This window comes from Perognathus longimembris, chromosome 8 (assembly GCF_023159225.1).
Source record: "Perognathus longimembris pacificus isolate PPM17 chromosome 8, ASM2315922v1, whole genome shotgun sequence".
Classification (NCBI taxonomy): domain Eukaryota; kingdom Metazoa; phylum Chordata; class Mammalia; order Rodentia; family Heteromyidae; genus Perognathus; species Perognathus longimembris.
In genome coordinates, this window is record NC_063168.1 from 1,785,162 (window position 1) to 1,808,827 (window position 23,666).

The window sequence follows — 23,666 nt, forward strand, 5'->3', positions numbered from 1 at the left end:
GATCCAGGATCTGGGGCCAGTGCCTCTTGTAGGTGTGATGTTCTTTCTTGGCTAGACTGAAGGACCGTCGGGCAGAGGCTGGAGGGGGCGGGCACGGCCTTCTCCGGTCAATGGAGAAACCTCCAGGACCTGCTCTCCCTCTTCTCTGTGGGCAGGAGTCTCTCTTCCACAGAAGCATAATGGACCTGGGCTTTTGCAATGTGATCCTGGTGAAGGAGGAAAATACCAGGTAGTAAGAGCTGGGGGTAGGCACAGGTGCAGGGCCGCTGCCAGTGGTGAAAAAAGGAGGGTCCCTGTTCCCTGTTCCCTATCCAGTGGGGAGGGGCTTGGCGTTCTGCAGTGCACATGCGCGCACCACATACAGGGGGTCAGGCTTGACCCTGCACCCCCTCAGTGGGGAGTGCGATGGAATGGGACATGGATGGGAAAGCAGTTACCATCTCTCTTTATGTCCACGCAAACTTAAGTCCTGTGGCCACAGGCCTGGGCTGCAGCCCCTTGCTGGTGAGCAGCCCTCTGTGGGCCCTGGGAAGCCCTGTCTGAGCTGTCTTCTCCCCTGCTCTGGGGCTGTGCCCAGGTTTCGAGGCTGGCTGGTTCGCAGGCTGTGCTATTTTCTCTGGTCCCTGGAGCAGCACATAAGCCCCTGCCAGGATACCCCGCAGAAGATCATGGAAAGCCCTGGGTGAGAGGCAGATCGGGGTCTGGATGGCACTCCTGGGTCCTGAAAATGGTAGCAAAGGTTTCGAGCCTGCGTGGCTGAGAGGCCTGTCGGGGGAAGGCTCCTGGAATGCGAGCATCGCCTAAGCGCGTCTCCAAGAGGGCTGCCAGCCATGTCCCGGGAGCTGTCCCGATGGACACTTTGCCCCAGTCCAACAGCACTCCCTTGCGTCCCTCAGGGTGCAGAGCCTCCTCTCAGGAAGGGTCCCCGGAGGATCTGGGGAAGGCCAAGCACCTAACCTTGTGAAGAAAGAGGTGCAGCGCATCCTGGGCCATATCCAGGCTCCGCCGCGGCCCTTCCTGCTCAGGTAACCCTGTGCTTGGGGTGCATCCCCTAAGCCGAGACTCCTGTTTGCTGGAGAGTGGGTTTTGGCTGGGCTTAGGGCAGGGTCAGACTCCCCGCCTGGGAGGCTTGTATTTACTAGAGGGGGCTGCAGCTACCTCCCCTCACCTGTGTTTATCTAGCACAGGTCTGCACACAGGTCAGATGCAGGCCCTGTTCCTGAGGAGCCATTAGGATGAACAACAATGCCCAGGGCTGCTGGAAGGAAGGAAGGAAGGCAGGCTGAGACCGCAAAGGCCTGGCAGGGGAGGACCAGATTTGCATGCCAGGGCCAGAAGTTGAAAAAGTAGCTAGCCTTGGGAATGGTTTTGGTAGAGGAAACAGGAGCTCCGGCCCTGAGCAGGAAAAGGCCTGGTTTGCCCAAGAAGCTTGCATGGTCGGAAGCTGGCAAATGAGGGGAGCGATACTGGGCCTGAATTTGGATGCAAGGGACCACCTTGTGCCGCGCCATGGGCTGCATCTGTAAAGGCAGCGAAAATAAGCTGAGGGCGGCTGGGAGTGAGGCTTAGCGGTACAGTGCTTGCCTAGCATGCCTGAAGCCCTGGGCTCCATTCCCCAGCACCACATAGACAGAAAACGGGCAGCAGTGGCGGTGTGGCCCAAGTGGCAGAGTGCTAGCCTTGAGCAAAAAGAAGCCAGGGACAGTGCTCAGGCCCTGAGTCCAAGCCCCAGGACTGGCCAAAAAAAAAAAAAAAAAAAAAATTCAGTTGAGAGATTTTAAGTGAGGAGTGATAGATAACATGATGAGTTTGGGGGTCAAGAGTAGAGACTAGAAAATCACCTGGAAGCCTGTATTGTTATTCCAGGTGCACATGTGTGTCCTGGGGCTTGAACTTAGGGCCTTGGTGTAGTCCCTGAGCTTTTTGCTCAAAGTCAGTATTCCACTACTTGAGCTGCAGCTTCACTTCTGGCTGAGGCTGCCTTGGAGAAAGCGAGGCATCGGATGGGAATTTGCTGCCACTCACATTTCGCTGCTGCTTGCATCTACACTTTCGTTATCAGTTAAAGCCAGTCCCGCTGTGCCTCTGGATGAAGCCCTGCACCCCAGCAGGCACTTTCCCCAGATCCCTGTCTTTGTATCATTACCTCCTTCCTTTGCTCTGCCTTTCCTGGGACTTTGCATAAACTAGGCAGGGTTCTGCCTGGAGTGAGTCTGGGCCGTCAGTCTCCCGTGGGGCCGGCGGAGCCAGCCGTGTCATGCTGTCTCAGGGGTCTCAGCCCCTCTGAGCCTCATGTCCCTCTTGTGTAAAATGGGGCAGAAATAGAGTCGGCTTCCAAGGAGCACTGGTCAGCCTTCCAGTGCCGTGGGACTGAGCCCTGCGGGGAGTAGCCCTGCCGTCCCTCAGGCTGGTGTCACTTCCCAGGCTGTTCAGCTGGGCGCTGCTGAGGTTCCTGAACCACCTCTTCCTGAACGTACAGCTCCACAAGGGCCAGATGAAGATGGTCCACAAGGCTGCCCAGGCGGTGAGCTGGCCCAGGGACGAGACGTCGGGAACAGTTGGGAGGCCAGGCCCCTCCCCCAGTCAGCTGGTGGGAAAGTTCTCTGCTTTGGAGCGGCTTTCCCTCTGTCTCACGGTCCTGCTCCCAGGAGGCTTCCTCTAACGTCTTTCCATCATGGTCTCAATATTACAGCAGCGCATTACCTTAAAAGTTGCTAGGTTATTCTCCTTTGGGCAGATGTGCCCAAAGGGCCCCCGCGCCCGCAGATCTGCACTGGCTCTGCAGAGGTTGGGGTTTGGCTCCCCGTGTCTGCGGGGTGGGGGCAGCTGGGCAGCTCCTTCCGGCTTTCTTTGTATCAGGGACCACTCGTCCTTCTGTCTACTCACAAGTCCCTCCTGGACGGAATCCTCCTGCCCTTTGTGCTGCTCTCCCAAGGTCTGGGTGTGCTCCGCGTGGCTTGGGACCCCTGCCCCTGCTCCCCTGCTGTCAGGTGAGAACTTGGATTCCTGGACGCAGCTTTGGGGGTCCCAGGCGGAGGCGGTGGTTGTGGGTGTGTGGGCAGCGGCTCCCTTACAAGCCTCTCCTAGGCCTCGGTTGTCAGCGCTGTGGCAGCCTCGCTGGTAGGTTGGATGGAGAGTCAGCTGTTCAGGCGGGACACAGACTGGCTCGGATGAGGGCAAAGCTCAACCTCTGGCTCCGTCCCACTTCTGGAGCCCCTTTCTCATCAGGCTCTGCCCTGTGCCCACAGAGCTCTGCTGAGGCATCTTGGGGGGCTTTTCCTGCCCCCAGAAGCTGACCTGCCCTTGGACAGCTCTCAGGGGGTCCTTGCAAGGGCTGTAGTCCATGCGGTAAGTGCTCCCTGTGGTTATACGTAGGCCAGGCCAGAGGTGCCTGCTCTAGACTTGATGCCCCCCCCTTCTTCCATTCCAGGTCATGGAGCAGCTGCTGGTTAGTGAGCAGCCCCTCCTCATCTTCCTGGAAGAGCCCCCCGGGGCCCCCCGAGCCAGGCTCTCAGCCCAGGGTCAGGCCTGGCTCGGGCTGGTGGTGCATGCCCTCCAGGCAGGCCTCGTCCCAGATGTCACCCTCGTGCCCGCGGCCATCACCTATGACCTGGTTCCAGACGCACCGAATGACAGGCATCGTGTGAGACCTCAAGTAGATGCCAGCTCCAGACGGGGAGGACTGGGGATTGGGGATGAGTGTGGAGAGGAACTTTCCCTGGTCTATTCTCCTTATGCCGCCCGTGGCCTTCGCCACCATCCTTTCCTTTCATCCTGCTAGAGAGAGATTTCTCCCGACTTAGGGGGAGGAAACGGGGCTGGGAGGGCGGGTCGCGGCGCAAAGTCAGACCTTGGGACAGGCAGAACAGGCCGGGGGGGGGGGGGCTGCGGCGCTGCTGGATGGGGTGGCATCCCCAGCACACTCAGCCCCTCCCACAGGCGTCAGCGCCCCTGGGGCTATGGTCCGGCGCCCTGGCCGTCCTCCGGAAACTGCGCAGCTGCTGGGGCTGCAACCAGAAGGTCTGTGTCCGGGTGCATCTTGGCCAGCCCTTCTCCCTGCAGGTACGGAGCCACCTGGGCAAGGGTGGGGGAGCCTGGGGATGCGGCAGCCGGGTCCTCCAGCCACTGCAGGAGCAGCCGTGCCTTCTTGAGTGAGGCAGGCTGTATTTTGGGGGTGGGCAAAGCAGGCCACCACACAAGTCTTCGTTCTGGGCAGGAATACACCATCAACGCCAGGAGCTGCTGGGGTGGAAGGCAGACCCTGGAGCACTTGCTGCAGCCCATCGTGCTGGGCCAATGGTAGGGGCAGGGCGGTGAGGGCCTTGGGCAGGGGGCGGGCCTTGAGCTGTGCAGTGCCCTCATTGCCTTGGTCACTCCGCGCGGCAGGCATCCCTGCTTCGCCTGTAGTCTGCATGTGAGGCAGGGCCACACTCCCGGGAAGGAGGCTCGGCGCCGCCCTGGCGCCATGTGGGACGCAGCTGCACCCTGGTGTGGGTTTAGCCTTCCTTTCATGCTTTGGTCTGTCTACTCCAGTACCGTTGTCCCAGACACTGAGAAAGAGCAGGAATGGACCCCAACAACTGGGCTGCTCCTGGCCCTCAAGGAAGAGGACCAGCTCTTGGTCAGGAGGCTGAGTCGCCACGTCCTGAATGGTGAGGGGAAGGGGGTTTGCCTTCCGGGACAGATCCGGACAGCCTCTCCTCGCTGCTCATCCGCGGCCAGGGCTTCATGGGCATCCACACCTGATTCCTGCTTCCTCGCCGGCACATTGGCCACAAAGAAGAGTCCCCTCCCCCATCTAAGTGGAGCAGCTTAGCGAGCCCAGGATGAGCTGGGCAGAGGGCGCAGGCCAGCGGTAGCCACTTACCCCAGGTTGCACTCAGCCCTGCGGTGCGCTCCCCTGCCCCCCAGTCCTTAGCTGTAAGTGGGGCTGCGTGCTGGCTGGAGCGAGGCGCGTAAGAGGCGTGACCCCCCCATTCATCCCTCTTAGGTGTCCTGGGCCGCTGGCTGTTGGTGGGCTGGGCCAGAGGGCAGGGCTCTGCTCTCGGCACGCGTGATAGATGCTGATTCTTCTGGGGTGGAGTTGGGGCTAGGAACATTTGCCAGACAAAAGGGAGGGGTCGGAGCCCCGGGCCCCAAGTCCTAATGGCGTCCTCTCCCCAGCCAGCGTGGCGAGCTCTGCCGTGATGAGTACAGCCATTATGGCCACACTGCTTCTCTTCAAGCACTCAAAGGTAGGGCTGGCAGTGGCGGGGCTGTAGCGCGCGTGCGTGTCCGTCCGTGTCTGTCCCTCACAGCTCTCACGCACACGCGTGCTTTGCCTCCAGGGCGTGCTCCTGTCGCAGCTGCTGGGGGAGTTCTCCTGGCTGACTGAGGAGACGCTGCTGCGTGGCTTTGACGTGGGCTTCTCGGGGCAGCTGCGGTGCCTGGCGCAGCACACGCTGGGCCTCCTGAGGGAGCGCGTGGCCCTGCTGCATGTCCACCAGGGGGACCTGGTGGTTGTGCCGCGGCCAGGCCCCGGCCTCGCCCAGCTGGCCTGCCTGAGTGCCGAGCTGCTTCCCGCCTTCCTGAGCGAGGCTGTGGGGGGTGAGACTCGGGGCTCGGGGTTCCGGGTGTGTGCAGGGGACAGGCAGGGCTCCCTTCCTCATGCGGCTCCCGCCTCTCCAGCCTGTGCGGTGCGGGGGCTGCTGGCAGGCAGGGTGCCACCCGAGGGGCCCTGGGAGCTGCAGGGAATCGAGCTGCTGAGCCAGAACGAGCTGTACCGCCAGATCCTGCTGCTGCTGCACCTGCTGCCCCAGGACCTGCTGCTGCTGCAGGTCAGGCCTCCCAGCCCCCCCGCCCGTGGTGGTGGGTCTGGCCTGGCCCCCCGAGGAGGCCCCATGTGCTCTCTGTCCCCCGTAGCCCTGCCAGTCTTCCTACTGCTACTGTCAGGAGGTGCTGGACCGGCTCATCCAGTGCGGGCTCCTGGTTGCTGAGGAGGTGAGGTAGGCCCGGCCGCTGCAGACGAGGCTCTCGCCCGGGGCCTGGCCTCCGCCCCGCCCCCTGCCAGGTGTCCAGGTCCCTCTGCTGGACGGGTGCTGTGGGTGGCCCCACCTCTTCCCACCGCACCCCACTGTGCTGTGGCCTTTTAGGGTGCTTCTTTAAGTGCTGTGCCTGCCGGTGCTCCAGGCATCCCGCGAGCTTCCTAGATGTGGGTCGGGGCTGGGGGCTGTTCCCTGTTCCCTGCCCAGCCTGGCAGGACCAACGGCTCTCATGGCCCCCAGACCCCAGGTTCCCGGCCAGCCTGTGACACAGGCAGACAGCGCTTGAGTGCAAAGCTGTTGTGGAAACCAAGCGGGGACTTTACCGACAGTGACAGCGACGACTTCAAGGAGGCCGAGGGCCGGTACTTCCGGGTGTGTTGGGAGAAGCCACGGCGGGAGGCGGGTGGGGGGCCCCGGGGAGCCGCTCTCACACAGGCCTGCCCTCTCCAGCTCAGCCAGCAGTCTCGCTGCCCCGACTTCTTCCTCTTCCTCTGCCGCCTGCTCAGCCCGCTGCTCAAGGTCTTTGCTCAGGCGGCTACCTTCCTCCACCTGGGAAAGCTGCCCGACACAGGTGAGGCCCTCCCCGCGCTGCTCAGGGAAGGGCTGCCTGCGGGCCGGGGCTAGCTCTTCCTCTCTCGCAGAGTCTGGCTACATGGAACAGCTGCTGCAGTTCTTACACGACTCTGCCCAGGAAGAAGGGATCTTTGGTGAGTACCCGCATCAGCCCAGGCTCCTGGAGGAGGGAAGATTTGCGGGCCACTGCTGCCCCCTGCCGGCAGCGGCCGCCTTGCTCTAGACAGGAGAGCACAGAGTACAGCTGGCCTCCGGTCCCATCGGAATGAACTAAGAGGAAAGTTGTGCCCACTCGCTTCTCTCCCCTCCAGAGTGTGCAGACCCAAACTTGGCCATCAGTGCTATCTGGACCTTCAGAGACCTAGGGGTGAGATGGCCATACCACCATCCTCCTGCTCCCCTCCCCTCGCCCATCCCCGTCATCTGGTGGAGCTGCTCCCCCAGCTCAGAGTGCTGGCCCTTGTGATAGCTCATCCAGCCTGGGGGTTACCCAGTAGACGTGGTGGGCTGGATGTCGCTTCCACCCCTCTAAGTCTCTTTAACCACTTGCTTTCCTCACCTGGTGGGATGCCTGAGGGTGAGTCAAGAGATAGGAGACCGCACAGTGCTTGGATGCAGAGCCCCGAGGGCTCCAAGAGGTCTCCCTGCCAGGGACAGGTTTGTTCCTGTGGCCACAGTCCCCAGGGTGTGGGGGCTCACAGTCCATTTCGTGGCCAGGTGCTGCAGCAGATGCCTGGCCCCGACGGCCCCCAGCTCTACCTGTCTCCTACATTTGCCAGCCGGGACAATCAGGACAGGTTGGAGCAGTTCATCCGACAGTTCATCTGCAGCTAGGTCCAGTCAGCTGGACTTGCATGCCTGTGCTTGGCTTATCTCTTGCTTTCTCCATCCTTCAGTGTGATAAACAGTGGACGAGTTGTTTCTCTAAGCTCTGCAGTGTGTGCTTGGGTTTTTTCTGGTGTGTGTGTGTGTCTATGTCTATGCGTCTACTTCTCTGTCCCCAGCCCTATGAAAATGTCCCATGTCCCGTCTCACCCCTGACGCAAGCCCCAGAAGAAGATAGGAGCAGAAGCCAAGCTGCTGCTTTGGTGTTGCAGATTTATTGTGGGAGCGCCACCTTGCCTCCTGCTGTCTGCCGCAGTGCACTCTGGGAGGCAGGCTGGCATCGGGCTGAGAAGCAGCACTTGTGGAGGTGCCGTCACACCACCTTGTTGACGAGGACGCCCAGGCCTTCAATCTCGCACTGAACTTCATCGCCCTTCTGTAACAGCAGGCCGTGGGGTCTCAGCCCTGGGCTCTGCACACGTGCAGGCTGCAATTAAGCCAGGCGTTCTGGGTCCTTAGCCCTACTCTCCATTAGCTAACCTACCTGGAGAAAGACAGGTGGCTTCCGGAACACACCGACACCTGGGGGGGTCCCAGTCAGGATGACATCACCTGGGTAAAAAGTGACAAACCTAGAGCAAAATAAAGAGCTGGGTGAGACCCTGGGTAGACGGCTTGGCTCAGCCTCCAGGTGTGTACACGAGGGTGAGCCACTAACCGGGAGATCCAGGCTATCAGCTCCTCGGTCTTGAAAACCATCTGGTTGGTGTTGCTGCTCTGGACCACCTCCCCATTCACTCGGCAGCAGATCTTTAAGTTGTGTGGGTCTGGAATGCAAATGGCAGGGGCTGTGCCCTTTCTGCCGCAAGCCCCTCCCCACATCTAGAAAGATTAAGCTGCACGCTCTCTGACCTGCCAGATGAAGAGTGCTGTGCCCTGACTCCTATTGTCGGCATTGGCTCCCAGAATCCCCAGCACCCCTGGAGTGCCAGACAGCAGCTGCCTGAGTGAGGGTGGGCGATCCCGACTCGAGAGGAAACGAAGGCAGGTTTTGCCTTAAAAAGGCTGACCTAGCTGGACATGGTGGCTTATGCCTGTAATCCCAGCTGGGATGCTTAGATAGGCAGGATTGTGGTTTGAATCCAGACAGGGCAAAGAGTTCACAAGACCAGCATCTCAACAGAGAAGACGGCCTAGCATACCCTCGGTCATCCCAGCAATCCTGGAGGCAAAGACTGGAGTGTGGCCCAGGCAACAAGCAAGTACAAGGGCTCGAGCTTGAACTCCAGCACCACACACACACAGCCCATAGACGCAGTGAGCCCACGTACCGGATTGTCCCCGGTGCTGGCACACAGTGGCCTACCCCAAATAGTGCCTTGGCTAACCTGCCCCTTTATCTTCCCAGGGGCTTAGTGCTCTGGACCACAGGGTAACTTGTGAGGGCTGAGCGCGGGGTAGTGCGAGGCACGGCTGCCCACTGAGGCTCACCCCCATGGCGGCTGCCCCTCCAGGCTCGCTGTCACCGTAGTTGGTGCTGTTCCTATGTACACAGAACCGGGCCCGGTCCTGTCAGTGCTCTGGCATCTCCCTTAGCGCGCGAGAACGAGCGGGCTTCGTCACGGCATTTTCCAGGGGCGCTCCAGGAGCAGCCAGGGCTCCTTCCCACTTAAGGACTGTTCCAGACAGGAGAGGAAGCCCGCCCGCCCGCCAGCTCGAGCTAATCACTCAGCGTGTGAGCGCAGTTCCACGGCCACTGCGGCTGCGCTCCCTTTAGGGTTTGGAGCCGTGGCCCACAGGGCAGCCCGTGCGTGAAGCCAGGCCCGCGTGTCCTCTGTGGGAGCAGCAGTGGTGGAGCAGCTGCCTGCACAGAGCCAGGCCAGCAGGCCTGCTCCTCGAGCAGCACGCTTCCTGACACGGACACTGAGCTGTTGTGTAAGAGGAAGAAGCGACACCACCGAGGACCTACCTGCCACGCTGTCCCTGGTGACCAGGGCTGGGCCCAGGGGGCAGAACGTGTCGAAGGTCTTCCCGAGCAGCCACTGCCTGCCGTTGCGTCGCATTTGCCAGTCCCGAGCACTTACGTCGTGAGCCACAGTGAAGCCAGCCACGTGAGCCATGGCGTCTGTGGCCTGTGGGGGCAGGAGAGTTGGCCAGAGAGGTTACATCGCAGGTGGCACCGGCCCCTAGAACAGAGGATCTGGAAGCCGTTATCCCACATTAGTAGCCAGAGCTAGCCCAAGTGGGGGTAAGAGGCAGGGCGGCAGAGGGGCAGGGAGGTGCTGGCTGTGTCCCAGTGTCACCGTTGGGGCGTCATCACGTCGGCAGAGGCAGGAGCTCGAGCCCGGGCGCCCCGTCTCACCTCACCTTGATGTGCTTGCCTTTCTTTCCAATGACGACGGCCAGCTCCACCTCCCAGTCCACCTCCTGCAGGCGGGAGAGAAACAGCGTCAGCGGCCCCAGAGCGCGGCCTCAGCAGTCCTATAAAAGCCCAAAGCTGGAACAAGTCCAGTGTTTGGGAACTAGTAAGGAGATTATGATCACTGGCACAACAGAAAACCATGTGGCAACTTAGAATGTGTCAGAGTATTCCATGGCATGAGGAAATGTTCTTGACGGAGGGTGAAGTGAAAGGCTGGCAGGAGCGCAGACCTGGCTCTCTGGTGGGAGGACAATCTCGTCGTAGGGCCCCACGATGGAGCTGGCAAACTTGCTGAAGATGATGGGCTCCTTGGGCACAGACACATTCTGTTCTTTGCAGTGGTCCGCATAATTCATGCCCACACACACCACCTTATCTGGTCTGGTGACTGGGGCGAGGAGCGTCACCTCTGACCTTGGGAGGACTGGCAGTGGGGCAGTCAGGGCTCTGCAGAAACCAAGAAGGAGAGACTGGTTAGGAACAGGTGAACTATCTGGAGACAGGCTAGGGAAGCCTGACAGCAGCGACCATCCGTCAATGCAAAAAATAAGCCTAGCTATGAGTATCTCCTAAAGGCTACTCTGAAACATGCTTCTCCTCCCACCTTGGTATGAAAGAGGAAAAAAAATAGTATTTTGATGATCTCTCCATAACAATAAAGAATTGCTCCTTTTTATTCTTCTCCTCCTCATGGCTGGATATTACTACATTGTAGAGATACATTCAATTACCCAATGAGGGGCATGGGAGATGTTTCAAAAATGTAACAGTAGGGGCTGGGGATATAGCCTAGTGGCAAAAGTGCCTGCCTCGGATACACGAGGCCCTAGGTTCGATTCCCCAGCACCACATATACAGAAAACGGCCAGAAGCGGCGCTGTGGCTCAAGTGGCAGAGTGCTAGCCTTGAGCGGGAAGAAGCCAGGGACAGTGCTCAGGCCCTGAGTCCAAGGCCCAGGACTGGCCAAAAAACAAAACAAAACAAAACAAAAAAAATGTAGCAGTAGGGGAACATACCATCACCAACACTGTGCTGTCAAACATTTCTATTTTTGCCAATCTAGTAGGTAAAATCAACTTTCAAAAAATTGTAATTATTATTAAGCTCTTGTGAAGGTGAGTTACTATTGTTCATAAGTCAGGTAATAAGTAAATTTCTTTTTGGAAAATAATCACCCCTTTCTTCGCTTTCCCCAGTTAAAATCAATTTCTTAAAGTGGTTTTAATTTAGTATTCATCAACTCTTTGTTTTTTTGCCAGTCCTGGGGCTTGAACTCAGGGCCTGGGCACTGTCCCTGGCTTCTTTTTGTTCAAGGCTAGCACTCTACCTCTTGAGCCACAGAGTCACTTCTGGCTTTTTCTGTGGTACTGAGGAATCGAACCCAGGGCTTCATGCATAGGCAAGCACTTTACTGCTAAGCAACATTCCCAGCCCTTCATCGACTCTTTACATTAGGTTTTAGGACTCTTCTACTTAATCTAACCCAAACTCTGGAACCAATCATCTTAGAAAAAACCTTGCAGCCTGCCTCCTCCCCTTTGAGCCAGGAGTCTAAATCACTCCTCCATCTTCCCAAGATTCTTTCTTAGGACCAAGGGTCCCAGACCCCTCAGGCAGACAGGAGCTTAATCCCCACAGAGCGCAACAAAGCAAAGTCTTGGCTCCACCAGGAAAAGTGTGGCCTTAGAACAATTAATTAGCCTCCCAGGGCCTCAATTTCCCTTTTTGTAAATTTAAGATGTTGCTACATTCAAAGAAAAAAGGAAAGGTAGGGTTCTGCAGCTCCCGTAGAAAGAGCTTCGTGCTGGCTCTAACTCCCAGGGCAGGGTGGGTGTGGGAAGCAGCTGCAGGGCTGCGCCGCCGACTTGCCTTCTTGCCACTGACAGGGCAGCCTCTCCCTGCTCCAAGAACTGCATCATTGTCTTGGGGAGTGTGGAGTCGAAGGCACTGAGGTTTATGATCCCCTCACCACTCCCTGACTCCAGGCCCAAGTGAGGCCCTGTCAGGTGGGGTGCCTGAAACTGCACCAGTCTCATATCTCTGGAGGGTTGGAAGAGGCCCTTCCGAGCCTGCAGCAGAGCAGCGAGCGACTTCCTTCCACCGGAGGCCAGCATCAGGGCCTAGGGGACAGAAGAGCAGAGCTGGGATCAGGATCCCTGATGTCCCTTTGTTACCTGTTCCTCCACCCTGCTATACTTCATAACGTGAGCGTACGGTGACTACTTGACGTCAGGCACTAAGCTAGTCCCAGGGACTCTTGCTTTCCTTTAGCCAGTCTTTTCTGAAAGTTTTCAAGTGCCTGGCACTGATGGAGGCACTGGGGAAACAGTGTAGGCCGAATTCAGCTTTGCCACCTTGGGTGCAGGAGACAGGCATGAATAAATGCCATGTGATTTGGCCCCTGGCACTACTGTTGTGAATATGATAACGGATCTACTTCGGTCTAGCTCCCTGGCAGTGCAGTAGGCTGAGCCAGATGAAAATGAGGACGAAGCTCTGTAATCTTATCTGAGTATATTGGAAACCGTGTACACTGCTATTGGAACTAGGAAATTGAAAGGGAATACCAAAATTGAGAGGCACAGGGTAAAAAAAGACAAACAACTACAAAAGCAATACTTGCAAAACTGTTTGGTGTAAGTGAACTGAACACCTTATGGGGGGAAAGGGTAAGGGGGAGGAGGGAGGGGGGAATGAGGGAAGAGGTAACAAACAGTACAAGAAAGGTATCCAATGCCTAACGTATGAAACTGTAACCTCTCTGTACATAAGTTTGATAATAAAAATTTGAAAATGAGGACGAAGAATTAGCCACAAGTTGGGCAAGTGGCCGCTGCTGGAACTGCCTTCACAGGTGCTTCGTGTGGTTTTGAAATGCTAACTTGATCCTACTCTCTGCTCCCTAACTTAAAAGTTCTCCATTGCTCCCATGCTCAAGCCAGGACCTCTGTCAAGGGCTTCCCTGTCCTTCTAGGAGCACTGCAGACTGGCTTTTCCAGACAGCAGTCATTGAGTGTCTACCACTGGGCCCCGGGCTGCCTGGGGGAGAGAGGGTGCTGACACGGAGCGGCTTAGACCGCTCAGCTGTCTCCCTGGGCTTAGGGTCCATGCCCCTCTCTACCGTGCTAGCTCTACGGCTGCACTACACAAGGCTCTCAATGTGCAAACGAGAGAAGCAAGAGTATGACTTTTTTTTTTTTCATTTCTTTTTTGGCCAGTCCTGGGCCTTGGACTCAGGGCCTGAGCACTGTCCCTGGCTTCTTCCCGCTCAAGGCTAGCACTCTGTCACTTGAGCCACAGCGTGGCTTCTGGCCGTTTTCTCTATATGTGGTGCTGAGGACTCGAACCCAGGGCCTCATGTATACGAGGCAAGCGCTCTTGCCACTAGGCCATATCCCCAGCCCCGGTCTCCATTCTCTTGGCAGCTGTGCTTATTCGGGCGGGAGGAATCCCCCAGGGCCCGGACCAAGGCTGGTCGTGCCTCCGAGACAGGGCTGCGCACCTGCCCTCCTAGATAAGATAACCCCAGGCCCAGCGACGGGCGCGTGCGGGTCCCGCCCCCCGCCTCGCCCGGCCGGGTGCCCCAGGACACGGAGGGAGGCCCTGCGGCCTGACGGGGCCGAGTCACAGGGTGCCGGGGGGGCGGGGTGCTTCTGCCAGAACCACTGCGCCTCACGGCCCAGGACCAGGCCAGCCCCGCAAAGGGGCCCGGCCGGCAGTGACCGCCGCGTCCGCTCGCCGGGACCCCACGTCGGGGCCTCAGCTTCCGGACGCCCCCGCGGCCGGCGGCCGCTCGTCCGGCGCAGCCCCCCGCAGAAGACCGGCTCCCAGGCCGGCCCAGGCCCGGCCTACCTGGCAGCGACGGCCGAGCCTGCCCGGAGCTCTGCGCAGAGGCGTTAGGAGCCGCGGAGCTGCGGGCCACGCGTGCCGGACGCGCAGCACCGGCCCTGTAGCTCCGGCCCTGGGGACGGGCGGCGCCTCGGGCCCGGGCGGCCTCCGCTAGCGCGGACGCGCGGCGAGCGGGCGCGTCGCGATGACGTCAGCGGGCCGCAGCCAATGGAGGGGCTCCTGGCTCTCCGCCCCACCCCCGGGGTCCCGGCGCGCACGCGCGCAGCTCCCCTCCGGTCGCGCTCCGGGCCTCGCGCGTCGGGCCGCGCGTCCTCGGCCGGCCCCGCCGAGAGCGCGAGCGGCCGCCGGAGCTCGGTGCCCCGGGCGCTCCGCTCCCCTCCGCTCCCCTCCGCTCCCCTCCGCCCCGGCCAGGCCCCGCTGCGGGGCTGCGCCGCGCGGCCACTCCGCCATCGGTAAGCGTGGAGGCTCCGGGTTGCGGCGCCCAGCGGTATCTCCTCACGACCCGCCCGTTCCGGGAGGACCACGCGCGCCCCTCTCCCCGGGTCACCCGCTCCTGCCGAGCCCGCAGCCGAGCACGCCCTCGGGGCCCCATCTCCGGGGGACTCTGCCTCCTGACCTCCGGGGCCCTTGCCCGGCCCTCGTCCCGCCGCAGCCGGCCACTGTGCGTGGTACCCGTGGACCGCACAGATCCACCGGTCAGTCACACCGGAGGTCTTCTCTCCCGGGTAAACGTACCCTAGAGAACACAGCGTGAGGCAATAGGCAGGGCTTGAGGGAGGAAAAACAACAAGATGTCTGCTCCTGCGGTGGAGTTGCACCTCCCACCCCTGCTGGAGCTGTGTGTCTTAATCTACCACTTCCCTGTGGCGGGAGATCACGGCCCCTGACATCCGACTTCATGATGATGCAGGCCTGACAACAACTCAGGCGATTTAGGGAGACAGGCCGGAGATTCGATTAAGCTGCCATGATGAGATAGTCTGTGTCTACCAAAGCCCAACAACAGGCCTCTATTCACCCCCCCCCCCCAGCAGCTTTCTCCAGGAGAGAGAATAGACTGGGTTTCCAATCCTAGAAGTCTAGACTGTGATAATTTCCTGTTGGTGCTGTCCAGAGCTTCCATACTGCATGCCCATGGGTCATAAATAGCATGAGTTGTGATTGTTTCATTGCAACCCTATGAGAGGCCCTGAGTAAGGGTTATCTAGGTGAGCAGAGTCAACCTCCACCACTGTAATGATGCAATATTATCTAACCCTGGTTAGAGTTAGGTAAAGGTTAGGGTTAAACTTTGGTCAGCCCCAGTCTGGGGTTCATTTTTGAGTCACGGTGAGATTTTCTAAACACCATCTTGATACAGCACTGTGCTTAGGGTTGAGATATCATTTGCCCCCTCTGAATCTTATGTTGAACTTATTGCTGCTGTGGCAATCTTGAGAGGGAGTGTGTTTGTTGTTGTTGTTTTGTCAGTCATCATGGGGCCTGGGCTCTGTCCCTGACCTCTTCAGCTCAAAGCTAGCTACTTGATCCACGGTGCCACTTCCAGTTTTCTGGTGGTTAGCTGTAGATAAGAGTCTCAGGGACTTTCCTGCCCAGGCTGGCTTTGAACTGTGATCCTCAGATCTCAGCCTCCTGAGTGGCTAGGATGACAGGCGTGAGCCTCCGGCACTGGGCAGGTGGCATGTTTCGTAAGTGATTAGGTCATTAGGAGAGGCTGACGTAGTCTTCATGGGGCTGACTAGCTACGCAGAGTGGGGCGGTCTAAGGTGAGCTGTGTCCCTTTTGTTGTTTCTCTTCCCCACATGTCTGCTTGCTCTTTGGCGTCTCCCATGTTGTGAAGCGGCACCAGACCCTCATGAAACAGGGCTGCCCCATCTTGGACTTAACCGCCTTTGAAACCAGGAGCCAACATGTACTTCTTTCCTTATAAATTACCCAGTCTCAAGCATCCTGTTACAACAACAGAAAATAAGCAAAGGTCACAGTCATAATCCTGTCACAGTCTTCCGTCTGCTCTCAGAAAGAGGCCAAAATCTCCGAGAGTCTCTACCCCACCTGCTGCTCTGCCCTGCTGAAGGCCCCATTTTCCTGGCAGCTTGAACAGCGCCAGGCCCAGGGCAGTGCTAGCCCCGTGCAACTCCACCTGGCCCCTCCTGCCCACTCCTTACGCTTGGAATCAATGTCGTACCACACTGCCCACAGCTCCCACGGAACCACGGAGATGATAGAGTCCACCAAAGAAGAAGAGTTTGCAAATGTTCGATGTTAGTCCCGTTTCCTGGCATAGTACCTTTTGTTGAATGAACGAATGAATGAATGAATGAAGCAATGTGCGAAGGATAATGGGAGTGCCTGGCCTCTCACGGAAGCATATGTTGCTTTTTCCACGCACACAGGAGCAAGGCCCAGAGCAAGGGAACAAGCCCCAGGCCGGCCCCCTCCCGCGCCCCCTCCCCTCCCTCCCCCCCACCCCTGCCTGCCTCCTTAGCACTGGGGAAGTTTGTCAACAAAGCAGAGCACTGGGGACTTCACAATCTGTTGGCTGTCAGGAGAAAGTGATGGCCCGCTATTTCGAGCTTTATTTTTAGTTTCTCGATGTTTTACTGTATTTGGTGATTTTTCAAAACCAGGAAAAAGTGCTGTCGGGCTTTGCGTGCTGTGGGGGGCGGGGGGGGGAGCAGGCAGAAGAATTCGGAGGGGGGCGTGGGGGGCGGAGGCTGGGCTGGGTGGGAGTGTGCGTGTTGGGCTAGCTGCCCAGGCTGGAACACCCCGGGGTGCGGCAGCCAGCTGGGGATATTTCAAGGAGACTGCGCAGCCGCAGCCGCAGGACTGGACAGCTGGGCCCGTGGCCGGGCAGGTTCCGGGCTCTGTGGCCTGGGTTGGCCTTGGGAGCCCTGCCTGGGAACCTTGGCCTCGGTGCAGTGACCTCCTTCCTGTCACCTGAGGTCAGCGTGTCCCTGCCTCCCTCCTGCCCATGTGTCCAGCCGCACAGGGGCTCAGGACAGGCCTGGGGACCGCAGAGACAAGACCGGGCCTCCTGCTCGCCAGAGGCGCGCAGCCTGGCAGGGAGACAGCACCGGGCGTGCTGCTCTGACCCCCTTCCCCAGGGTCCACCGGAGTCTGGAAAACACATTGACCTTGACCTTAGCAATGGAGACTTCCAGCTGAAAAGTGCTGAACATCTAGTTCCAGCTGGCTGAAGTGGGGGAGGCCTTGGGATAGTTCTTGCAAGTGACAGGTCCAGAGACTAAGATGGAATTCCTAAAGGTGTGGTTTGCCTTCGATCTCAAGGATCCATGTGTCCCCCCCTTGCTTTGTCACTCTTCACCCCCCAGCCAGGACTCCCCCTACTCCCACTCCTCTCCCTCGCTGCTCCTTGGAATATCCAAATGGCAGCCGCCCCCCCCAGGATTAGCTCTCGGAGGAGCTCCTTTGCCCCGAGTTCTCAGCGAAGGGCTTCCTGAGCCCCATTGGCCCAGGCAGACATGTGGCCATCTCTGAACCGACCCCCCCACCCCGGGAAAGATTATGCGCCGCTCAGCCTAGCCCTGGCCCTGCTCCTCCCCCTGGAGGTCAGGGCAGCCGCAGGGACTGGAAAGCCGGCGGGGGTGGGGGTGGGGTCGCCGTCAGGAGGAGGAGGGTTCTGTGGAAGCAGAGGGTGGGCGCCCGCCCCATCAGTTCTCTTCCTCCCCGAGCTCCGGGAACCCAGGTGAGGGAGACGACGCTCCTCAAGACGTTCTTCAGAGGGAGCCCGCAGCTCGGGAGGGCTCTGTGATGTCAACGTCGGCCAGGAGGGCTGAGCAGGGGGGCCCGGGCCCGGTCGGCGTGTGGAAGCAGAGCAGGTGTGGACCGGGCAAGCGAGTGAGGGGGGGCTGGGTTCTCACTGGAGGAGTAGACGGCGCCGAGGTGCCTGCGTCTGAGACCTCACGCCCGCTCGCGGGGCAGCGCGCGGCCTGAAGGGAGACGTTAGCAGATCGGGGCTGCCTGGAAAGTGTCTGACTCCTTTCCAGGACCCCCTGAGGCCTGCTCTGTCACGCTCGCTCAGCACACTGCCGCTTCTCTGGGCCCTCTCGGCGCTGGCCAAGGACGGGGCAGGCTTGTACCTTCCCTTTCAGATGCCTGGTGCGGTGTGTATCTGGAGGGGTGGGGGTAAGGTAGGGGGGCAGCCTCCTCCTGTGCTCCTACTCAGGCACTGAGTTGGTCCTGGCCACACCGGATCTGTCCCAGTCTGCTGTCACCTTTCCCCACCCCTCCCCCTAATCCTGCACTGTCCTTTCCAATCTCCACACCACGTGCCCTTGTGCACTTGCGTTGCGGGCAGGCAGGCTTCCCTGTACAGCCCAGCGGCTTGGGACAAAGTCCACGTGATGGAAGTGGACCCAGGTGGACCCAGTGAGTTTCTCTTTAAAGATAGCTGGACTTTGGTGCTCCACTTATCTGAAGAATGTTAGCCTAGGTCGGTGAATTAGAAGTGGGGAGGAGGGCTCAGTACCTGCTTTGGGTTGGAAACAGTACCCAAGGGCACAGGGACTTGTCTGAGACAGAGGTTGGAGAAGCCCGTCTAAACTGGTGAGACTCGGACCCGGGAGGGGCTCAGCAGGGGCTGCCAAGCTGCGCCCGCGTGCCGGAAGCAGGGCTCCGACGCGAGGATAGGTGCTCCCCGGCTGTGGGTTACACACGCCCGGAGTACTTCCTACACCGAGAGATGCCACCGTCCCTGGCTTTCCTTTGCCGGACTCTTGCTTTATCCACATTCTACAGAGTTCTCTGGCACCATCCCCTGCAAGCTTGATGTCCCAGCCTGTGCCCGGGGTCTCGCGGGGTCTGAATCACTGCCTGGGCCTCTCTCAAGAAGCCTGTGGCTTCTTGACAGTGGCCTCACCATGCAGACCTGGCTTGGTACACAGAAGGGGTCTGACCAGTGGAAGAGGGGACTGACCTCAGCTTATTCCTGGGAACTGATTTCTGGAAGTGCAAGGCAGGGATCACAGCAGTGTGTGGCTGGAGAGAAGGCGGCAGAAACCCACTGGAGCAGCCATGAAAGAGTGAGGCTCTCGGGACGAGCCGACGGCTCCGAGGCTGGAAGCCCGTCCGAGGCCCCACAGCTGGGCACGGGCTGGCGTTCCGGAGGGCGGCGTGTCACCGAGCACAGGCCAGGCAGGACAGCCTCGAGACGCCATGAAGACCCCCGCGGGGGGAGGCGGGCTGCGCTCAAGCCCCGTCCCGTGAGAGCCAGGCCCTCCGCACTCAGAAGCCCACGCCAGGACGCCCCCTCCCCCACGTCCCAGCCGGCCAGTCCCCTCCCTGCTGTAGGGGCCCCACGGGGATTTCCCACGCAGGATGTAGGTGGACCGGACCGTATGAGGAGTTCTGCGTGCTCTAAAAAGCGAGGGGACACAGACACTGTGACCCCGCTCCGGGACCCAGCTTGATGTACTCTGGGTACGCTAGTGTGCTTTTCTATTTAAAAAATCATGTGGTGAATGAGACAGAAACATGAAAACATCTTCGGGATTTGAAGGAAATGACAAATAGCTTCCGCTCCCTGGATGGTCCCCCGAGGCCCCCAGGCAGAGGAGAGGAGAGGCGGCGGGCGCGGGCCGCGGGCGCCCCCTGCTGGTGGGGACGCCGCGTTGACACTGCAGGCCAACGGCAATTCCAGTGGAATCCAGCCAGAGATCCTCGTTTCTCCGGGAAGCTGCACCCCAGGGGAGGGGAGGGGACCTCACTTTCCCCACTCAGTGCTGTCAAGGTAACAAGACACCTCCTCAGGAGGCCATTTTGTTACTGGAGCTGGGATCCACGCTGTATAAGACAAGACCCTGAGCAATACCGGCCAGGCTCCTATCGAGACATCTGCACCCATGGCCCCGAATCGACGCGAAAAGAGGGGCGAACCCAGGAAGAGCGCCCGTACGGCTTTCTATCCAGGCCTTACCTGCACACGGGAGTTCAGATTTGCAAGGCATGGCCAGTGAGTGTCTGAGCTTAGGTTCACACAGGCAGCCCCCGGTCAGCTTCGGCTACCGGGGCGAGGCAAGCGTCAGGAGGCCGACAGTTGGCGTCTGTCCCAAGGTTGTGCTTGAAGCTGTGGTATGTGTAAGCCTGGGGCTGCATGTGGGTTCTTGGTCTCCACTGGCGTCCTGGTCAAGCAAGTATGCTTCCCGTGGGGGCCCTCCCACCTTGGACTGTTCTATGCCCATTTCGAGTGGTCCCCAAGTGTTCCAGTGGGAGGGTGAGGGAGAAACGCTCAGCACTTGCCCTGCAGCCTCTTTCCGGTCGGTGCTGGTTGGCTGTACAGGCGGAGGAGATGGTAAACCAGCTTCAGGGGCTTGGCTAAGGTAGATGGCCCCGTCGTAGCCGGCTGATCCTCATGTGGGGCTTGCTAGCTGGCGTACCATCAGGGATTGTTTCTAACACCTGGAAAGAGCCTTCTGCAATGTCTGTCCTTTCTCTGAGGGCTTCTGATTGGTCTGTATCACTTTTCAACAGAAAGAAAAATACACCTGAAAATTGCAGTGGACAAGCAAGAAGGATGGTCACCTATCAAGAAACGAGTAATTACACATGTGGAATACTGTTCTGTCAGATTTTTTTTCCCCCTGAGTGACCAGAAATTTGTTTTGGGGATGAGGCTTGTTCTCGACCCCCAAGGCAGGATGGAGGGAAGGAGGGGGTCTCTTCCAATGGCCCCACCAGCCTGGGCAGTCCTCGCCCGTGAGAGCAAACGGGTGGAGTGGCACATCATCTTGGCCCCTCGGCTGGTTGGACTGGCCTTGACCCTTGACCTGAGGGCATCCAGTCCAAGGGCTGGCAAAGCCACACCTAGCAGGAAGGGCAGTCTTCAGACCAGTCAGATCCTCTTGGGGGCGTGTCTCCAAGAGGCAAAAACTGTGTAGCCGGGAGACCCTGCACGCGACAGAGAGACAGAGACGAAGCCGCCACGTTTCATGAAGCGGGAATGGCCACTCGCCTATGCCAGGACACAGGATGGCCTGGTCCCACGGAAACGGACAAACATGGGCGCATCCTTGTGCTTATTTAAGCCTGGCTTTATTGTGCAGGCTCTCTGTGTAGTGCAAGTGAGGAAACACACACAGCGATGGTGCGACACACGCAGGGTCGTACAGCCGGTGCAGGACCGACCTCAGAGCAGAGTCCACGGGGGACGCGCGTGCCGGGCCTGAGGCCAGCCCCGGACCTCTGGGATTGGGGGACTGTCCCCTCTCTCTCCTGCCTCTCACTCGCAAGATGTGCCTGTCACTGGCCAGCCCCAGGTCCCTGCTCACGGAGACTTCTCAGCCATAACCAGCCCCCTGCCCACCACCCTGCAGCGACCACTCCTCAGGCAGACGGGAGCCCTTTCTTTTCTTGCCCCTCCCTCGCCCTCCCCCATCTATCTGCACCGCCTCCAGGCTACTCAGCTACTCCCCAGCTACTCAGAGGGCTGAGGTGTGAGGACTGTGGTTTGAAGCCAACCCAGGCAGAAAAACCCGAGACGCTATGACCAACAACAAGGCAGCAGCAAAGGCAAGGCCGGAGCGGTGGATTCCCGCAGCTGCCGGAGCACGGAGCGCAGGGGAAGAGAGCGATAGCGGGGCGACCATGACGAAGGTAGACTTTATGCATTATGGAAAATCACAAATGAAACGCCTTCATGGAATTAATATATGCTATTAAAAATTTAAAACACAGACCTCAGAGTGCAGTGTGTTCAAACCACAGCCGAGCAGCTGCGCGAGGCTCTGCTCAGCAGCCTGCAGGGGTGGTGTGCTCGGCCTCCCCCCCCCCCCGCCCCCGCTCCCCGCTTCCTTTCCCTCCCCTCCCAGCACAACCCTCGGGTTTATATTCTCCCCGTGTGTGTGTGTGTGGGGGGGGGTGGTATCATGGCTTGACCTCTCAGACCTGGGTGCTGCCCCCTAGCCTTTTCCACTCGAGGTTCGTGCTGGATCGACCACCGGAGCCACAGCGCCACTGCCAGCTTTCTGCGATTAGTGGGAGGTAAGAGTCTCCCAGACACAGCTGCGTCCAGGCTAGCTTTGAACCTCCGTCCTGGCTCTGAGCGCTTGTCTCTCAGGCAGCTAGCCTCGCTGGCGTGAGCCCTCAGCACCGGGTTGGAGTCACAGTCTTGAAATAAACACCAGGAAACCTGATACGTTCCGTGCGCTCTGCCGGTGGCCCGCACCCCCTGCCGAGGGCCCGCACCCCCTGCCGAGGGCCGCCCAGCCCCGGCTGCCGGGGAAGCGGGAGGAAAATGACGGGGATGCTCTACCAACGGCACCGGGGCAGCTCGAGCGCCCCGCTCTGCGATTAGACCCCAGGCCTGGCGCCCCTGGGGCGGGGTCCCCGGGGGTGTGGGGCGCATCTCCTCCTTCCCGGGGCTGACGTCACACGGCAGGCTTGGGGCGTGTCCTCCCCCAGGCCCGCGCCGCAGAGCGAGAGTCAGCCACCACCGCTCCTTGGTCCAGTTTATTTTATTTAAAATATATAGGACTGAACACTGGCGGGCGCCGGGACAGGAGCCGCCCTCCCAGGCCACGCCCAAGGGGGACACTTCCGCCATGCAGACATGCGGGCCGGCCAGTGTCCCGGCAGCCGGGGGGCGGGGGGGACCCCCTCCTGTTGGATGTGCAGCCACAAGGCCGAGGGGGGGCGGGGCAAGGGGGTGGCCTTCTCCCGCGGCCTTGGCTCCTTGCAAGCACAGCAACCCCAGCTAAGAGGAGGGCAGAGGGACGGGGGGGGGCTCTGAGACACTCCCTCAGGGCCTGACCCACGGAAAGCTGGGGCGCTCCAGAGATGGGGAGGACAGCCAGTCCACACGGAAGATGGGGTGTCGGCGCGAGTCTGCCGTGGGGATCACGAAGCTCCCACAGCCCTGGCCCCTCTGCCTTTCCTCCCGAGACCCCGCGCCCCCCGTGAGGCGGCTGTGCGATGGAATGTATCGTTGTGGCGTGTGCCCGGGGAGGGGGGGCCCGGGGCAGCGCTCCCCGCCCCCCCCAGCCTCCAGGCCCCGGCCCAGCGGAATCCCTGGGCCTTGTGCTTTTGAGTGTTGGTGAGCTGGGCTGGGATGGCCTCCACGACCCCACCGCCCCGGGGTGCAGGCCCCCCAACCTTCCTCGGGCCGCCCCGGGGTGCAGGCCCCCCAACCTTCCTCGGGGCCGCCCCGGGGTGCAGGCCCCCCAAACTTCTTCCTCGGGCCGCCCCGGGGTGCAGGCCCCCCAACCTTCCTCGGGCCGCCCCGGGGGGTGCAGGCCCCCCAACCTTCTTCCTCGGGCCGCCCCGGGGTGCAGAGCCGGCTTGCCTGGGGAAGCCGAGTCCCGGCCCGCCCCGGGGCCTGCGCCGGGTGCTTGTGCTTGGTGTTGGGCTGGCGTGCGCATGCTCGGAGCCCTTCAGGCCTGGAGCTCGGCCGGGTCACCGCGCCATGGCCGCGGGAGGCGGGGGGGGGGGGGGGGGAAGGGGGCGTTGCCCAGCCCCGCCCCAGCCCGCCTGGCACCGCCGGAGGGGGGCGGCCCCCACCCCCGCCCTCCCGTGCAGCCGGGGGCCGGGGCGTCTCCTGCTCCACGTTGCTGCCGACGGAGCCCTTCCGGGACACGCGGTGCTCCCCTGGCCGGGCGGGCGAGGCCGGGGCGGCGGTGTCGGGCACAGACCCTGCCTTACCGCTCGGTCTATGGAACAAGGGGGGGCCCCGGGGGGGCACGAGGAGCCGGGGCTCTGCCTCCATCCCTTCTTCCTAATCAGAGCCCCTGGAGAGCTTTTCCTGAGAGCTAGGTTGGAGGGGTGGGGGGGGGTGCCTGGCTCCCCACGCGGGGGGAGGGGGGACCCCCACACAGAGGGGGCCTGCGCAGCGGAAGCCAGGCCTCGGGGGTTCCTGAGCCCCATCGTGCTGGCCCGAGTGGTGCCGGCCCGGGGCAGCCTCGGCCCACGGGCCTGGGGCGGCTCTGCTCCCCTGCCCTCTGCCAGCCCAGAGGGGTGTA

The 23,666-nt window shown here is 60.4% G+C and overlaps 2 protein-coding genes and 1 long non-coding RNA gene across 5 annotated transcripts in view; 1 reads left to right on the plus strand and 2 right to left on the minus strand.

Annotated features, from left to right (window-relative positions):
• LOC125356075 overlaps positions 1–7,037 on the minus strand; it is a 20,131-nt gene extending 13,094 nt beyond the window's left edge. The window contains exon 1 of the long non-coding RNA XR_007211810.1: positions 6,889–7,037. This is a non-coding gene — a long non-coding RNA (uncharacterized LOC125356075). The remainder of the gene's footprint in view (positions 1–6,888) is intronic.
• On the plus strand, positions 21–7,661 carry Gpat2 (glycerol-3-phosphate acyltransferase 2, mitochondrial). The gene is made up of 18 exons (XM_048352344.1): positions 21–229; positions 578–682; positions 897–1,025; positions 2,425–2,524; positions 2,860–2,990; positions 3,249–3,348; positions 3,431–3,643; positions 3,940–4,062; positions 4,217–4,299; positions 4,534–4,652; positions 5,164–5,234; positions 5,328–5,816; positions 5,902–5,979; positions 6,264–6,395; positions 6,474–6,594; positions 6,665–6,730; positions 6,908–6,963; positions 7,314–7,661. The coding sequence occupies exons 1-18, from the start codon at positions 111–113 to the stop codon at positions 7,428–7,430; spliced, it is 2,352 nt and encodes a 783-aa protein (XP_048208301.1). The 5' UTR covers positions 21–110; the 3' UTR covers positions 7,431–7,661.
• Positions 7,662–7,685: 24 nt separating this feature from the next.
• LOC125356063 (fumarylacetoacetate hydrolase domain-containing protein 2) lies at positions 7,686–21,178 on the minus strand. 3 transcript variants are annotated; one of them, XM_048352329.1, is made up of 9 exons: positions 13,696–13,812; positions 12,779–12,788; positions 11,713–11,978; positions 10,074–10,290; positions 9,789–9,848; positions 9,391–9,553; positions 8,140–8,248; positions 7,966–8,053; positions 7,686–7,857 (listed from the first exon to the last, which is right to left on the minus strand). In XM_048352329.1, the coding sequence occupies exons 3-9, from the start codon at positions 11,955–11,957 to the stop codon at positions 7,795–7,797; spliced, it is 945 nt and encodes a 314-aa protein (XP_048208286.1). In that variant the 5' UTR covers positions 11,958–11,978; positions 12,779–12,788; positions 13,696–13,812; the 3' UTR covers positions 7,686–7,794. The 3 variants fall into 3 exon arrangements, with proteins under 3 accessions (XP_048208286.1, XP_048208288.1, XP_048208287.1); XM_048352331.1 differs by lacking the exons at positions 12,779–12,788; positions 13,696–13,812 and adding an exon at positions 21,172–21,178 and having other exon boundaries at positions 11,713–11,963; XM_048352330.1 differs by lacking the exon at positions 12,779–12,788 and having other exon boundaries at positions 11,713–11,963; positions 13,696–13,811.
• Positions 21,179–23,666: the final 2,488 nt, after the last annotated feature.

Excerpts from the sequence above, each read along its gene's own strand:
- Gpat2 (XM_048352344.1), top strand. The coding sequence starts at position 111 with ATGGAGAAACCTCCAGGACCTGCTCTCCCTCTTCTCTGTGGGCAGGAG. Across the intron at positions 3,349-3,430 it reads CAAGGGCTGTAGTCCATGCG|GTCATGGAGCAGCTGCTGGT; the intron begins GTAAGTGCTCCC and ends CTTCCATTCCAG. Across the intron at positions 6,731-6,907 it reads CCAGGAAGAAGGGATCTTTG|AGTGTGCAGACCCAAACTTG; the intron begins GTGAGTACCCGC and ends TCTCCCCTCCAG.
- LOC125356063 (XM_048352331.1), bottom strand. The coding sequence starts at position 11,957 with ATGCTGGCCTCCGGTGGAAGGAAGTCGCTCGCTGCTCTGCTGCAGGCT. Across the intron at positions 10,291-11,712 it reads GCCCTGTCAGTGGCAAGAAG|AGCCCTGACTGCCCCACTGC; the intron begins GCAAGTCGGCGG and ends TGGTTTCTGCAG. Across the intron at positions 7,858-7,965 it reads AGCCACCTGTCTTTCTCCAG|AAGGGCGATGAAGTTCAGTG; the intron begins GTAGGTTAGCTA and ends CTGCTGTTACAG.